The sequence below is a fragment of the Tamandua tetradactyla genome, chromosome 2 (genome assembly GCF_023851605.1).
Source record: "Tamandua tetradactyla isolate mTamTet1 chromosome 2, mTamTet1.pri, whole genome shotgun sequence".
Lineage (NCBI taxonomy): Eukaryota > Metazoa > Chordata > Mammalia > Pilosa > Myrmecophagidae > Tamandua > Tamandua tetradactyla.
In genome coordinates, this window is record NC_135328.1 from 17,495,866 (window position 1) to 17,512,427 (window position 16,562).

General features: G+C 37.6%; 1 protein-coding gene across 7 annotated transcripts in view; it reads left to right on the forward strand.

Annotated features, from left to right (window-relative positions):
- The window catches only part of INVS (inversin), a 224,476-nt gene that overhangs the window by 179,591 nt on the left and 28,323 nt on the right, over positions 1-16,562 (forward strand). For all 7 annotated transcript variants that reach the window (XM_077140262.1, XM_077140265.1, XM_077140261.1 and 4 more), the window contains 2 exons: positions 2,102-2,208; positions 9,254-9,466. In XM_077140262.1, coding sequence (XP_076996377.1) covers positions 2,102-2,208; positions 9,254-9,466 — 320 coding nt within the window. The remainder of the gene's footprint in view (positions 1-2,101; positions 2,209-9,253; positions 9,467-16,562) is intronic.

A 16,562-nucleotide genomic window follows, 5' to 3' on the forward strand; every position in this document is an offset into this window, starting at 1 on the left:
GGATGCAGTCCCTTTTTCTGTTCTCTTGAAAAGCTTGTATAAGAATGGTGGTACTTCTTCCTTGAATGTTTGGAAGAACTCCTTTGTGAAACTATCTGTTCTTCAGGTTTTCTTTCTGTAAAAGCTGTAAATAACTGATTCAGTCCATTACTAGTTATAAGACTATTCATATTTTCTAATTATTTTCCTTTCATCTTTAGTAAATTGTATTTCTTTGAGGAATATATCCATTTTATTCAAAATATCAAATATATTTAAATAAATTTCATCATATAACCTCTTATCTTTTTTATGTCTACAGGATCTATAGTGATTTCCTGTTATTCATTTTATATATTGGTAACACATCTTTCCTCTCTTCTATTTTATATTTTCCAAATTGCTTATTCATCTTTACAAAGGAATATCTTCCATCTGTCGATTATCTATATTTTAAGTTTGTCTAATATTTCATTGGGGTCTATTCTTTATTATTTCTTACATCTCCTTTCCTCAGGTTTGATTTTCTACTTTTTTTTTAAGATTCTTTTACTGAAAGCTTAAGTCATTTATTTTTTAATATTATTTTCTAATATATTCATTTAAGAATGATTTTTCTTCAAAACTGCTTTAGTTGCATCCTACAAGTTTTAATAAGCTGTACATTCATGCTCCAGAATATTTTTTATTTTTTTATTTACTCTCTGACCTATGACTTACTTAGAAGAGTATTGTTTAATTTCCAGGTAGTTTGATATTTTCTCATTATCTTTTTGTTACTGATTGTATTAGTTTCCAATTCTGCTATAACGAATTACCACATATTCAGTGACTTATGTTCAGAATGTCAGAAGTCCAGAATGAGTTTCACTGTGCTAAAATCAAGGTGTTAGTTCAATTCCCAGGGCCTGCCCATGTTAAAAAAAAAACAACAGTAAAATCAAGGTGTCAGCAGGGCTGCTTTCCTTCTGGAGGCTCCAGGGGAGACTCCATTTCCTTGACTTTTCCAGCTTCTGGAGGTTGCCTGCATTTCTTGTCTTATGGCTGCATTCCTCCATCTTTAAAGCCAACAGTGGTTGGTCAAGTCTTTCTCATGTTGTATCGCTCTAACACTCATCCAGCTGCCTCCCTCCTTCTCCTATAAGAACCCTTGTGATTACATTTGGCTCACCCAAATAATCCAGGATCATCTCCCCATCTCAAGATCAGCTGATTAGCAACCTTAATTCCCCCTTGTCGTGTAATGTAACATATTCATAGGTTCCAGGGATTCGCACATGGATATTGAAGGGAAGGAGAGTGGATTATTCTAACTATCACACTGAATTCTAGCTTAATGGTACTTTGGTCAGAAAATACACTCTTAATTATTTTAATCTTTTGAATTTTTTTGAGACTTTCTTTATGGCCCAGCACGTTTGATTTTGATAAATATTCCATGTATACTTGAAAAGAGTGCTAATTCTGTCATTGTTGGATACAGTGTTCTATGTAGGTCACTTAATTCAAATTTGCAAATTGTGTTGTCAGGACTTCTGTATCTTTACTGCTTTTTTGTCTGTTCTATCAACTGTTGTGAAAAATGACAAAATATTCCACTTGTGATTATGGATTTGGCTATTTACCCTTTCAGTTTTGTCACTTTTTGCCCTATATATTTCTAGAAGCTATGATATTAGGTATGCACAGATTTAGGATTATGATATCTTATTCTTTGATTCCTTTAACATTATAAAATATCTCTATCTCTAGCAGTGCTTCATGCCTTTTTTGTCTTTCATGACATTGAAATTTTTTTTAGAATGTAGGCCATTTATTTTCATAGAATTTCACTCAATTTGGATTTGTCTTATATTTTCTCATAAATAGATACAGGTTTTATTTGGGGATTGGACTATTATGTAAGTGATACTAACTACTTCTCAGAGTTTCACCTCAGGAGGCACATCATTCCCGTTAAGGTAGTGTCAATTTTGATCACTTGGTTAAGACATTGTCCGTTTTCTCCATTGTAAATTTAATATTTTTCTCCCAAAATTGTTTATATTTTTGAGTTAACATAAGTAACCACATGTTCAAAATACTTACTCCAGGTGTGCTTGACTTCTGTTCTTCCTTGTAGGGAAGAACAGCTTTGCACTGGTCTTGTAACAATGGATACCTCGATGCTATTAAATTACTACTAGACTTTGCTGCTTTCCCTAATCAGATGGAAAACAATGAAGAGAGGTAAGTTGTTAAAAAAAAAAAAAAGTGTACCATTCATCCTACATATTTTCTGTCAGATTTTAAAATCTTAACTTTAGATATTTGTTCTAAAGGAAACACTACACTAAGTAATCCTAGTCCAGAAGACAAGAGCAAAATTTCCATACAATGTTGATTTAGAATCATGGGATTTTATAGCTATTGAGAATTTGAGATATTGCCTGAGGCAAGCTTACATTTTACAAATGAGGAAACTTCAATGATAGGAAATCCACAGAGTTAGACTGGAGCTGTTAGTCAGGCACCCAAGACCAATAAAAAGATACAGTGTAAAGTCCAAGTAGGAGAGGTTCTTGGTGGTCTTGGATCTAGGAAGAGTCTAGTCATTTGTAGATAACAGCTGAGTTTATAACCAGACTTTCACACTTGACCTCTTCAGCCCAGGCCTATGCTTTAATTTTCATTGCTCATGAATACTCTGACATGACGCCTGCTATGACACCATCCCTACCCTCTGTGCTACCACCAGTTCTTTCTTTCTCTTAGAGAAGAAGACACTTTCTCTGGGCAAGTTATCTCAGAGATAACATTCCTTTTGTCTGGGGCCAGACCCTTCCTCTTTCCTACTTCTTCCAGAACCATTCCCCATTTGTTATTTCCTCCATCTATTATTTTTTTTCCATCTATTATTTTAATAACTCTCTTTTTCCTGAAGTTCCTTTCCTTTGCCTGTGAATAAAATTGTCCTTCTCTCAGACTGTCTTCCTTGCCTCCCTTTCCTCATGCTCACCCTTCATGCCTTTGCAGTCTGGCTTCCTTCCTCATCATTACACTGAAGCCTGTGTCTGATAGTCACTGTCAGATTCCTAATTGGAAAAGCATCTGTTTTCCTCTCTGTCCACTCTGTTGACATCTCCCCGTCACCTGGTTCTGTTGACTCTTCTATACCTTACTGAACTGTCTCTTCTCTAAGCTTCGGTGAGAGTATATTTTCCTGATTCTCTTCCAAATATGTTTGCTTCTTCTCTGTTTCTTTTGGCTTCTCTTCCATTTTTAAATTTTTTAAATATAAGCATTCTTTAAGGACTGGCTCTCCTCTCTCTAGCCTGTCTCCTTTGGTGATTAATCTACCACCATGGATTCAGCAGCCACGTGGGTGCCAGTGAGTTCCAGACTTTCATTTCAGAGGCAGTGCTTCTCCTTGGTTCAGTTTGTCCTCTCCCTACTAAATCTTCCCATCTGTATGAACTAGCATTTTCAGCTCAGTATATCTAAGCTCAGGCTTATCACCCTCTCCTCATATATCCCACAAATACACCTGTTTGCTCCCCATATCATTCCCATCATGCCCTCACAGTGCCTGTCATTCTCCTCTTCTCCTCATTACCTCAGTACCACTGCCTAATTCAAGCACTTGTTGACTCTTTCTGAATGACTCCTGCTCAATTTTCCTACCATTGATCTTTCCCTCATTCAATTTATCTGCTACCAAAGTAGCCTTCCATAATCATATTTCTAATGATTGCTAATCACATCATTCCTCTGTTCCAGTGTCATCTCCTCCAGGAAGACTGTCCTAATCCCAGTCACGCATCCCGACTTCTGTCCTCTCATGCACTTTGTGCCTCTCTATACCACTTAGTATGTTTCAGTTTTGTGTAACTTATCTTCCTAATGAAGAACTCCTTTACCATGGAGACAGTGGTCATCCCTGTATTTCTCACAGTGCTTTGCATGAAACAGGTGCTCAGTAAATAACTGTTGCATTGTTGAATTGGTGGTTTTCAGGCCCCCAGTAGCATCACCCTGCTTCATACCTGCATTAGAACCTTCTGGAACTCTTAGAGCACATGTAGCATTCAATAAAGCAGACACGTGTTGTCTTACTTTGCAAGCGATGATTGAAAGAACTCACTCTATTATAGTCACATGACAAGGACTTGAAGATTTGGGTGGTTGGGCACTCAAGGAAGCTGAAAAGCCAAAGGGAATCCTCAAGGCTAAGATTTTTTACCTTAGCCAATCCCTGATGTTTTGCAAGAGAACTAAAGATTTCTCCTTATGAAACCCTAGAAATCTTAATAATTAATGATGATTTTTTCTCTAAAGAAGCTTCTAAGACAGTATTTACTGCCTTTTTGTGTTTTTTAAAAGAGACAATGAAAAAATAACTTTTTTTTTGTAACTCAGTGGCCATATATCTGCTAATCTTTTAAATTCAGATCTAAATAGCCATACAAATTAAGGTGCTTACTGCCTCCTAGAGTAACCACATGTTAATTACAGACCACAAGACCAAAGGAAAAATCCTCCTAACTGTACTTGCCAATCTATAGATAAAAAAAGAGACAGTGGCAATATCCCAGTCTCCTTTAATGTTTCATCAACAGTGCACCTTGATGTCCAAATGTCAGAACTTGGAACTGCCTTTTATTTTTATCGACATTCCAGTTCAGGCATTCTGCTCATCCAGTCAACTCATTCTCACATGGCAAGTCCAATTGTATCTTGTCTCTTGTCTTTATCTACATCAGATCTCACCTGGTTACCATCAATGCAGTGTTAATTTTTACTTCACATGCATTGACACTAACCACTTGATGTGTACTATATAGACATAATTCTCACCAACTACTGCTAGCCTTTAATCAATAACCATCTGACAGCCACACAGTACTAGAATGTTTCTAAATTGAATTTGGGATGAAGAAAGATTCCATAGTAATAATTACAATGTGGTCAGTTCCTTAAACACTAAATATAGACTTCACTCTTAAAACTGTACTAGATTTTTTATTGTGTTTCCTTGAATCCAAAATTGATGAAAATCTTTATTTGAATAACCAACTGTAAAACAGACATTTTTGAGAAAATTTGAGAAATCTGGATATGGAGTGGTTATTAGGTTTTGTTAAGGACGTCCTATTAATTTTGTTAGCATAATATGTGACATTGTGGTTCTGTCCATATTACCTACAGGTGAATACTGAAGTATAAAAAGATAAAATGAGTTCTGGGATTTGCTTTGAAATTCTTTAGCAAAAATTAAAAAGAGGCAGTTGGATGAAGCAAATGTGGCAAAAATCGTGCAAATTGTTAAATTTGGGTGATGAGTATATAAAGTTTTATTATGTTATTCTCTCTACTTTTGTTTATGCTTGAAATTTCTCATAGTAAAAGCATAATTTTTATCATAAACATGCAATTTTCAATCCAGAAGTGACCTGAGAAATCTAGTTCGTCCCTCCTTCTTTTTACCTTTTTCAAATGAAGTAACAGAAGCTCAGAGAAGTTAAGAGAATTCCCATGTCAGTCAGGTCTCCTGACTCCCAGTTCAGTGTTCTTTATGGTGTATTATGCTATATATCATTTCCCTTTGTCATATTTATAATAAGTAAAGGCATAGTTTGGGCCTTACATTTCATAAGCCAGATTTTAATAATCTGGTTTATATATTATTTGAAAGATACTACCTATTAATAATTATTTTAAAACATCATGCTTACTAAATACATATGCTATTTGGACACTGATTTTAGAAGTACTTTCGTTCTATAAGAAACTCTATTAAATAATTAACAGATGTCTTGTGGAAGGATTTCTGATCTGAGAGTCAGGTGGTCTTAGTTCTAGTCTCATCTAATCTAAATAATTTATCTGCAGATAACTATCCAAGTCATTTAACCTTTCTGGGCCTATTTATTCATTTCTAAAATGAAGGTGGTGAACTACATTATCTCTAGAATTCAGTTTGCCCTACCCTTTTGTGGTTCTCTGTGCTAATTTTTTCCACTGGGTTAAATGCAGTTATGAATGGCATTTCAGAACATGAATGTAAATGAAAATAGGTTCTTATGAATTAAAAAAATGCTGTTTCTTTATAACTGATATTTTAACGTTTATCTCAGTGCCCTTCTGTGGCCTCCTGGTCCCTACACACTTGTGGCAAATCACACTGCCCTAAAATGGAGGTTCCTTAATGTCAGCATACTGGGCTTCTTCCCAAACTCAGAGACTGTCATCCAGTTTCCTCACTGAAGTGCTCAAACCACTCTTTGCTTATTCTGAAAACCTCTTCCTTTTTTGTCTCACTGTGACTTTTAGGTGAATTTTGAAGAGAGATGATTTCTTTAAATAATCATTGGGTGATTTTCTGTGTCTAATCATGTACCTACATAATCACAATTTTTCCCACCTCATAGATCAGCTGATTAGACCTCTGATTGCACTGGATTAGTGTCAGTTACCCAGAGAGAAATCAGCATCAGTGACAGTTATCTGAGGGGGGTAGGTATTCAGGGTCATAAATAGTAATTTGGGTACCATGTAATACTATATAGGCAAGTGTGGTGTCACAGACCATGCTGCAATGTATGTTGTGTACTAACAACAATAGCTGATGTTTATTAACTGCCTCCTTTGAACTAGGTACATTGCTATCCTCTTGACATTTATTTCAGTTTCCCTCATGCCAAGTCTGTGAGGTATATCTTGTTTACAGATGAGGACAGCTGAGGCTTAGAAACATCAAGCAAGTTGTTTAAGAACTGATAATCATTATTACCACTTCTGGATAATAGAATTGGGATTTTTTTTAAATAAAGTCCAATTTTTGTACTTTATGCATTGTTTCAATTCTCAAAATATGAGTCATTTTTACAAAGTAATCATTTTTCTTTAAAAAAGGAAAGCTTATTTGCCAAGATATTAACAGTGTTTACTTCTGAGAGTGGGAATATAGATGATTGTCACTTTCGTCCATGTATTTATCAATTTTTTCATACTTCTAAACATCAAGTGTATATTAAAGAAAGGAATTTGCCAAAAATTGCACATCTAGAAAGTAGCCAACTCGAGATTTAATTATAGAACTCTATAGCAATAATGCCCATCCTTTTGAAATAATATACTTTTCAGAAAGATGCTGTATGTACATTGCATAAAATTCAGAAGATATAAAAGGGGTTCAGTGAAAACTAAACACCCTTCCTAATCTCCCCCCACTCCCAAAACAACCACTTTCCTCCCCAGAGGCGTCACAGTCGGCAATTTCTTGGAAACTTACCTTAGTTTTCCAGGGCTGCTGTGAGAAAGTGCCACATACTAATTGGATTAAACAACAGAAATTTATTGTCTCACAGTTCTGGAGGCAAAAGTCCGAAATCAACGTGTCAACAGGGCCATGCTCCTTCCTCTTCAAAGGGAGAATCTGTTGCACACCTCTCCCCTGGTTTCTGGCAGTAGCCAACAGTCTCTGGTGCTTCTAGGTTTTTGGCATTACTCCGTCTCTGCCTCTGTCACCTGGCTGTCTCTCTCTCTCTCTCTGTCTGTCTCTGTCTTAGTGTGTCCACATTTCCTCTGCTTATAAGGACAACAGTCATATTAGATTAAGGGTTCACCCTAATCCAGATTAGGATTAGATGTTTAGTAATATCTTCAAAGATTCTCTTTACAAATAAATTCACATTTACAGGACTGGGGTTAGAACTTGAACAAGTCTCTTTGTGTGTATGGCAGGTACATAATTCAAGCTGTAACACTTAACAATGGAGATTTATTTTATATAGATAAATTTATAGGCATATACTCTTTTTTATACAAATGAAGCATGCCATAATACTATTCTGTTTCTTGTTGTTTTTCTTTTTCTTCATTTAACAATACCTTCCGGAGGTTTTCCTTCTTTGTTCATATATGGCAATAATGGCTGTGTTTTAGAGACTATATGTATGGCCCATGCTTTATTAGCCAGTCTTCTGTTTATAGACACTGAAGTTGTTCCCAGTCTTCTTTTCGTTGTTGTTCCCATTCTTTTAGTGTCACAAACTGTGTTACTATGAATGTCTTTGTACATAAAGCATTTCATACATGAGAGCATATCTGTAGGATAACTACTTATAAGTGAATTGGCTAAGTTAAAGGGATATGCATGAATGGTTTTGATAGATATTGCCAGATGGTTCTCCCTAAAGGTTAAAGCAGTGTCTGAGAAAGGCAGACACTCCTCTTTGCACCCTGTCCCATGCATTCCCTACATCCTTGCCAGCACAGTGTGCAATTAAACTTTCTGATCATTGCTAATCTGATAATCAGTGAAAAGTGCTTTCTCATATTAGTCTTAATTTTCATTTCTCTTAAATGAGTAAGGTTGAACATGCTGTTATATATTTAGAAGCCACTGTTATTTTTTTGCTGGGAGCTTTTATCTTTGCTTTTAGTGTTTTTTGCCCTGCAAAGTTTTGTTGTTTTGATGTAGTCAGATTTATTAATCTTTTATGGTTCCTGAGTTTTGTATCATTTTTTTAAAATGACTTCCCATTTCAATATTTTTATTTAATCATTCATGGTTTCTTTTTTATATTTAGATCATTTCCCCGTCCGGAGTCTATTATTTATTTATTTATTTATTTATTTATTTATTTATTTACTTTGGCATGGGCAGGCACTGGGAATCAAACCCGGGTCTCCAGTATGACAGGCAAGAATTCTGCCACTGAGCCACCATCACAACATCTATTTTGGTAGAAGTTTTGATGTAAGAATCTCTTTTTTTCCCCCCAGATGGCTCCCCAGTTGTCCCAACACTATTTATTTAATAATCCATCTTTTCTGCCTTGATTTAAAGGGCCAATCTTTTCATATACTAAACTCCATTTGGAGATATAGTTTCTAATTCATGAACATTAACTATCAGGAATCATGGGCTTAAACTTATGAATCTCACAGAGTAATATTTATAATACTTTTTCAGATAGAAGCTGGGAATTCTTTGGTACATGGGGAAGTAAATCGTGTGCTCCCAGAGCCCCCAACCAGTGAGCCAGCAAGCAGAAGTCGCAGTTGAGAGTCAGCAGCCCAAAGCACACCGCCTCCTGCTCTATTCACCTCATTTGGTCCCTCAGAGTTTCTTGAGAAAAAAGAAAGAGCCCTGGAGTAGAGCAAGTAGCTTTGCCTAGGGAATATTCCACACCTCACAAGGGCGTTTCCTTTTGCTCCATAATAATATGACTAGTTTCACTGTGCCTGAATTACTTTCCAACCCTTTTTTAAAAATCTTCCTGCTCAGATACACACCCCTTGATTATGCCCTGCTGGGCGAGAGGCATGAAGTGATCCAGTTCATGTTGGAGCACGGTGCCCTGTCTATCGCAGCTATTCAAGACATCGCCGCCTTTAAAATCCAGGCCGTCTACAAAGGGTACAAGGTCAGAAAGGCTTTCCGAGACCGGAAGAACCTCCTCATGAAGCATGAACAGCTGCGAAAAGATGCTGCCGCCAAGTGAGTTGGAAGTTTGGAGGACATGTTCTCTGACCTCTGGACCTCGTGGCTCAGAGTTGGGAGGTGTGGGCAGCGCAAGGGTGCATGGTGGGGGAGAGGCCAGGAGAGGCCTCTCAGGAGAGAATCTGAATTAACTTTCGATCCGTGTACCCATTACTCTCCCTTTCCACTCTCTACTTCTTCAGCCGACTGAGGCTGCAGTGAAGGAGAAAGGCCTAAATAACCTCGAAGGGTTGGCTGGCCCTCTGGGCTTGTCCCTGATATTCCAGCCCTGGGACAAACCACTGCCACCTTCCCCCATGGCACAGAGTCTGTGGCAGAAGAGGGGGGATTGCTACCTAGAGTAAGCTGTAAAGAGATAACTGGCTACTCGCCTTACCTGTACACCAGTACTTAGCCTGCGTTCACTAGCCTAATCTAAGTCTGCTGGTGATTCTGTTAAAACAACCTGTTTGTATAAATGACTTGCTCTGCCCAACCCATTCCTTAAGAAATCTGTACTAAATGAAGTAATTTGTTCAAGAAACATTGATTGAATGCTTACTATGTATACAAGACCCTTGGCAAGAGCCTAGGGGAGAAAAGGTGACTAAATGCAAAATTCCTTCCTCGGCACCTCACACTTGGGCAAGTAATGATGCAAGATGTGCAAAATAGCAGTTTGTACCTATTACACATTGTGATTATTTCACCATAGATGATTGCTTTTTAAAAAAATATTTTTGTTGAGATATCTTCACACACATACAGTCCATCCAAATTATACAATCAGTGGCTCACGATATCATCACATAGTTGTTTACTCATCACCATGATCATTTTTAGAACATTTGATTCTAGAAAAAGAAATAAAAAGAAAAAACTCATACAACCCTTATCCCTTACCCCTCTCTTTCATTGACCCTAGTATTTCAATCTACCCAACTTTTTTTAACCCTTTATCCCCACCCCACCCCCATTATTTATTTATTCACTTATGTTCTTATTTCTTTACTCATCCTTTACTCATCTGTCCATATCCTGGATAAAGGGAGCATCAGACACAAGGTTTTCACCAAAATGATTGCTTTTTAAATTACACTTTGGTTGGCCTTTTCTTTCATATCTGTGTTGGCTACAAATATTTTAAATGACAAGAGAGGATTTCACTAGCAAGTACAGAAATCAAACCTTTGCTGATGAAGATGTAGATAACAGGCAGATTCTTAAAGGATCACTTCCTGGCTATATCTTGAATGCTTCCAGATCTCAAGTCCTTCCTACTCTTGACTTGTCCCAAGGGAGAAGCGTAAGTGTAATAAATAACCATTAAAAATAATAATAGATGGCAGGATAAATTATTTGAGTGAGAAGTTAACTGTCACAACACACTAGCATACTAATCATAATGCCAGCCTTTGATAAACAAGACTGACAGAAATACAAAATTTTCTGTGACTCTAAGCTACCAAAGTAGATGGCACATATCCTCGGAAATATTATCTTGCACTCTTTTCTTAATGACGCTCTCTCACTTCTGCCAAAGATTCCAATACTAACCTAAAGCCTATCCATGCCTCTTTTCCCTGTCTCCTTAAAGAGTCCTCCACATGTGAGCAAATACTGTAAGGAGGTAATACACAAGACAAGTTATCCTGAGTCACAAGTCAATGTTCTTGGCAAGGGATGGAATATAGTATTTCCTTCTATCAAGATTTCCATAAACTCTAACAATGTGTGAGCATTTGCTTCAGAATTTGAAGTCCTGGCTACCTGAATGAGAGGTGGGGCTCCACAAAGGCAGCATGACTGACTTGTAGGCCCCAAAGAAGAGGATAAATGTCTTTATCCAAACACAGTCCACTTAGTTGTTAGGGAAAGAGTGGCCTGGAGTCCTCCTCTCCCCAAAAATCACTTTCAAGTGGAAAAGAAGGGCTATAGTGGAGTGTAAAGACCTGGGTTCCAACCAGCCTCTGATACTTACTTGGGGTGACTGAACAAAGCACTTCTCTCTCAGCCTCAGTTTCTTCATCTGTGAAATAAGACAAATTGAATCAATTGGTTTCTAGGCAGGACTATTCCTGTTCTGTGGGAACCGCACACATCTTCATTCATAAGTGAGCGGCAGCTGTTCTTCCTCCCCTTTGCCTGTGGTCTGCCCGAAGGCCTTATATATGCCTGCGGCCAAGGGTTTGGACTAGTATACTACTAAGGCTATTTAGAGCTAGGAACTAAGAAGCTATTTATGAGAGCATCTCCCATCTCCCACACAGAGGAAGGGATTTAAAATATTGACATGATTAAATAGCATAGTGATTTACAATAATTTTTTCTCTAATATGCACTTTTCTAACTCCCAGCCCAGGAGGTTGGAGACAAAACAAGAGGACTGGGGGAACATCTAGTCCAACCCCTTTTATTATTACTATCTAATTAGTTTCACTGTTGTGAGAGGTGAGTCCTCCCTGCATTGTGTCTTTAGTTTCTGATGTTAATGATGACAAATCCTTTTAAATGGAGTTGTATTTAATTGTGATGGTATTTGAAACTGCCAAAGCTGAAAATTTTTAATCTCCCTTTTTCTCAGCTACAGTCTGCCCTTTATTAAGAATTATTATTTGAATCAAAGAAATTCGCTTGTTTCTTACAGTCTAACCATCAATTCTTACAGCCATTGTAGGGAAGATCCCTGAGAGAAATATTTCAGTGGGGGATAAATGGATTTGATTTGTTGTAATTTTCTTTCTCAAAAATTATTTCTGTTTCTTCAAATTCGTTTTATGTTACTTTTTGGGTTTTGCTTGAAGGAAGAAAAAGCTGAATGTTTAACTGTGTCCCTACTGCTGCAGCATCACTGACTAAGGTGGGCCAGACACATCATGTTACCTTAACGTACCTTTCCCCATTTATCATGTTAGGAAGGCAGAAATCATCTTTCTTAAAATGAGGTTATTAAACCTTATTAAACTGAAAGTGAAGTGACTCTTAAATACAGATAGAGACATTGGACGAGGTATTCTAAGACAAGTATTTTAGAAAATACTATTTAAGAAATATCTATAATCCATTTAAAAGCACTTTAAAGCATTTAACACTCACATGGTCCTATCTACGTTGGTGCCAAAATGAGCATTACTATAACTTAGCTGCCAAAGCATACATTTGAATGCACAGTGGAATAAAACTGTGTTGATGCTGATTTGGCTTCCTGGACCTTCCTTTTTGCCACATTTTTACTTCATTCTCTAATCCCAGGACTCCTCCTAACTCTCTTGATTCTTTCTCCTCACATCTTTTTAATTATACCACCTCCACACTGAGGTTGCCCCTGAGGGCTAATTCCTTAGACTTATATTTGTGATATTCTTTTTTCCATTGAAAATATATCCACTCTTAAATTATTTCATCTTTGTGGTTCCACTTCTCAGCCTCTCATTTCCCATGAGTAAATGAAGAGACAGCATTTTTGCTCCTGACCATATGTGCATTTTGGGGGAAGAGGGTCTATAGATTTTTTTATCACATTCTCAAAGGGGTCCACAAGTCCAAAAAAGGATAAAGATCATTGGGTTAAATAATCACTGAGGTCCCTTCCAGCTCTAACATTCTATGAGTCAAAGGTCTTAAAACATATGATACTTTCTCATTCCCTTGAGAGAAAGTTAAAGGCCAAATATTACTGTCTTTTATTTAGTGACAATGAAGAGAGAGAATCTGACAGGCCCCTTGATACCACACCAACAGAAAGGTTAGAGCTAACCCTTTTCTGTTTTGTGAAGCTAACCCTTTACTGTTTTGTGAAGTAGTCAGTTTCCTCTCACAGGAAATATTCAAGCAGAATTTGAATCATCATCTCACTGGTATATTCCATAAGTGATTTAAAAAATTGTGTGAGGAGCTGGTCTCTTAAGATCCCCCTGAGTCTAAGATTCTAAAATAACTAGGTTGTGTGTCTTTGCTCATTCTTTTCCCTCTGCCTGGAATAATCTCTTCCTACTCCACTCTTCTCAATTTTATGTTCTTTCATAAATAGCCCTTTTCTTTCCAAGTTTAATTAATTACAGCCTCACACATTCCCCCCCTTAGCCCCATTTTAGTATTCACCATGTCTAGCACTCACCATCTGTGGGAATAGCAGGGTCCGATTCCTCCCCTACATAACCAGTTCTCTGGCAATAGGGATTGTGTGTTATATAACTCTGCTTCTTCCGTGTCTTAGAGTGCTCTGTATATAGTAAGCATTCAATAAGTTTTCAATAACTGCCCCTACAATGGGTATTAGAGCTTACATAAGTCATCCATCACTCTAGACCTGTTTCCTCATCTGTTAAACAGAAGGGTTGGGCCAGACACTCTCTTAGGTCTCTCAATTCTAAAACTATGAATTTCTGTAAGTGTGCCATTTAACTTATTTGCTTTACTCATTCATGGCAGCAAAATCATGTATGTACCATTTTCCTCACAGGGCACACTGGTGCATTTGGTTTTTTAATGTCCTGCATGTTAATCATGAGCACTTTTCCTTCGGCTATATCATACCACTTGACAGGTTCATGACAGTTCTGTGTTCTACTTTTAAAAAGAAACACAAAAGCAAAGTGTTCTCCATTGTATATACTTGAATGTGAAACCATGATTCTATAAAATTCTTAGACTCAAGCAGTTTCAGAATCTTACCCCTGTCAAATTCAGGGAATGTTGGGAAGAGCAAGTATTGAATATTTTAATGAGTTAAAAATATGTATCTTCAAAGACTTACAGCCATCCTCCCTCACAAGGTATTATAGTCATCAATTTATAAAAAAGCTTTTATACATTACTTCTGTTTGTTTAAGAACATTTTGATGCTTTCAGAACATGTGAAACATAGGGTGAGTTTCTATTTTCTCACTGTACAAATGAGAACATTGATGTTCAGAGAAGGTAAGCAATGTAACTGGCTTAGATCTCCCAACATCCAATCCTTGCTCTTTCCAACAAACTAGACTTCTATTCCATGCCAAGAACCCCCAAATACACAGAACATACACACACACATACACACACATACAAGTAAACAAAAATTCATACCTCTCTCTTTGGAACTCGATTTACTGAGGCACATGACTTGGTCACTTAAAGGACCAAATAATTACGGTGGAAATAATTTTCTCTTTAGTAAAAACTCTCTGTGATTTAGCTAAAATATTCTCTAAACTCAGAGGAATGCCCTATTTCTTGCTTGGAAGAGATAAAGGAAGCTTAGACAGATCCATATGTAAAGAAGGATTTTATAAAGCTTAACAGTAGCTAACTTTTCTTAGGTAAAGAAGGATTTTATAAAGCTTAACAGTAGCTAACTTTTCTTAGTTAAAGAAGGATTTTATAAAGCTTAACAGTAGCTAACTTTTCTTATGTAAAGAAGGATTTTATAAAGCTTAACAGTAGCTAACTTTTCTTAGTTAAAGAAGGATTTTATAAAGCTTAACAGTAGCTAACTTTTCTTATGTAAAGAAGGATTTTATAAAACTTAGCAGTAGTTAACTTTTCTTGCCTAATTTAGCTATTTACATGTATTTTAGCTTCTGAATGATAGAAATATCTAGCAAAAGGATTTGTGTCATTTTATATTCACTACTATGCATTTGGTGTGAGTTAAGGATTGTAAAGGAAAGAGTTATGGGCCCCATCAGGCTAAGAAAAACAACTCGGGACCTTCCGGGGTGGTTATCTGCCTCTCCCAACCCCCATGACTCCTTGCACCAGAAATGCTTGTTGTGAAAATGATCGTTACCTGCTTCTTGCATGAAGCAACACCTGTGACCCATGCTCGACCCCACCCCCCTCCTCCTCCCCCTTAAAAAGCTTCCCCAAACCCAGGCTAGGGGCTCTCTGTTCCTGCGTGTTCAGTGAGCCCCACGCATGTGTGGTAAATAAACCCCTTGCATGTTGCATGAGAGAATGTCTCTTGGACTCCTCCTTTGCGTGGCAAAACTCTCGAATTCTTACACATACAGTTTTCAAACAGAGTAGATAGGGCAACTTCAAGTCTCTCTGAAATGAGATTAATGGGGAAATAGCATGCAGACGTTAAGTTGCTTGAAGTCCCACAGCTAGAGAGAGAGAGAAAAGGGGCGGGGGAGGGGGGGCACATGAATCTTTGTCTCCAGGCCAGGTGTCCTGCCACTGCTTCGTTCAGGGAATCATCCCACCAGCCAAGCCTATGCTAGAAGCTGTCTCCAGATGATAGCACCCATATGATAAGCCAGCAGAAAGACAGCCCTGGATTCATTTTTATGGTTTTATGCACATAAGCCTAACCAGTGGTGGCACACCCAGGTCCCAGAGTCAGCTTTTCTCCTGACTCAGTGCTGACTCAACTGTGCTAGTAGTTGATACCAGTGATTGCTAAGAAAGTGGTGTCAAGCCACCATCATCAATTCTGCAATATAGTTTAATACAAGTCTTCCTGTTGCTCTCAGAGATAACACAGCAGCACACATCAATATCCTAAATCCTTGAGAAAGTTAAGAAAATTAATTGGCCACAATCATGTGCCAGGATGTAAACAAGAGTAGCAGCATGCAGACAATTCCTGGTTCAATCATACAAGAACAGGACAAAAACTAGTTAGACCTTCCTCTTTTATGCACATGCATCAAAGCCCTCAAACCTCTCTGAGGTCCTGTATTCTTGGCAGTGGAAACTTAAATACTCATGGATGGGAATGAACCTACCTATTTCTGCGGAACCTGATAGAATTCAGTTCTTCTCATCAAACTTGGCAAATACAACTGTGTGGTTTGCAATGCTTAGAAGCGATATAGTGGGTAGGAAAAAGCATCAGCTTCCAGACCTCAAACTGTCCGGTCCCAGAGGCTGGTGCCTTTTATCAAAATGAATACATCCCCTTGGACACTGAAGCCACTGTACATTCAAGACATTTAAGTTACTGCCTTTGATCTAGCTCTCTGCACAGCAAGCTGCCTTTTGATCACCTCACTTCTTGCGGTTCTTTTTTTGCTAAATTGTCATCCCAGGTAGTAATTAGTAGAACTCTCCAGTCTTTGGACTTAGACCTAATTTGAGGTGGAGGGGCTTATGGGGTACACCTCTACCCCATAATAGACCTTCAGAA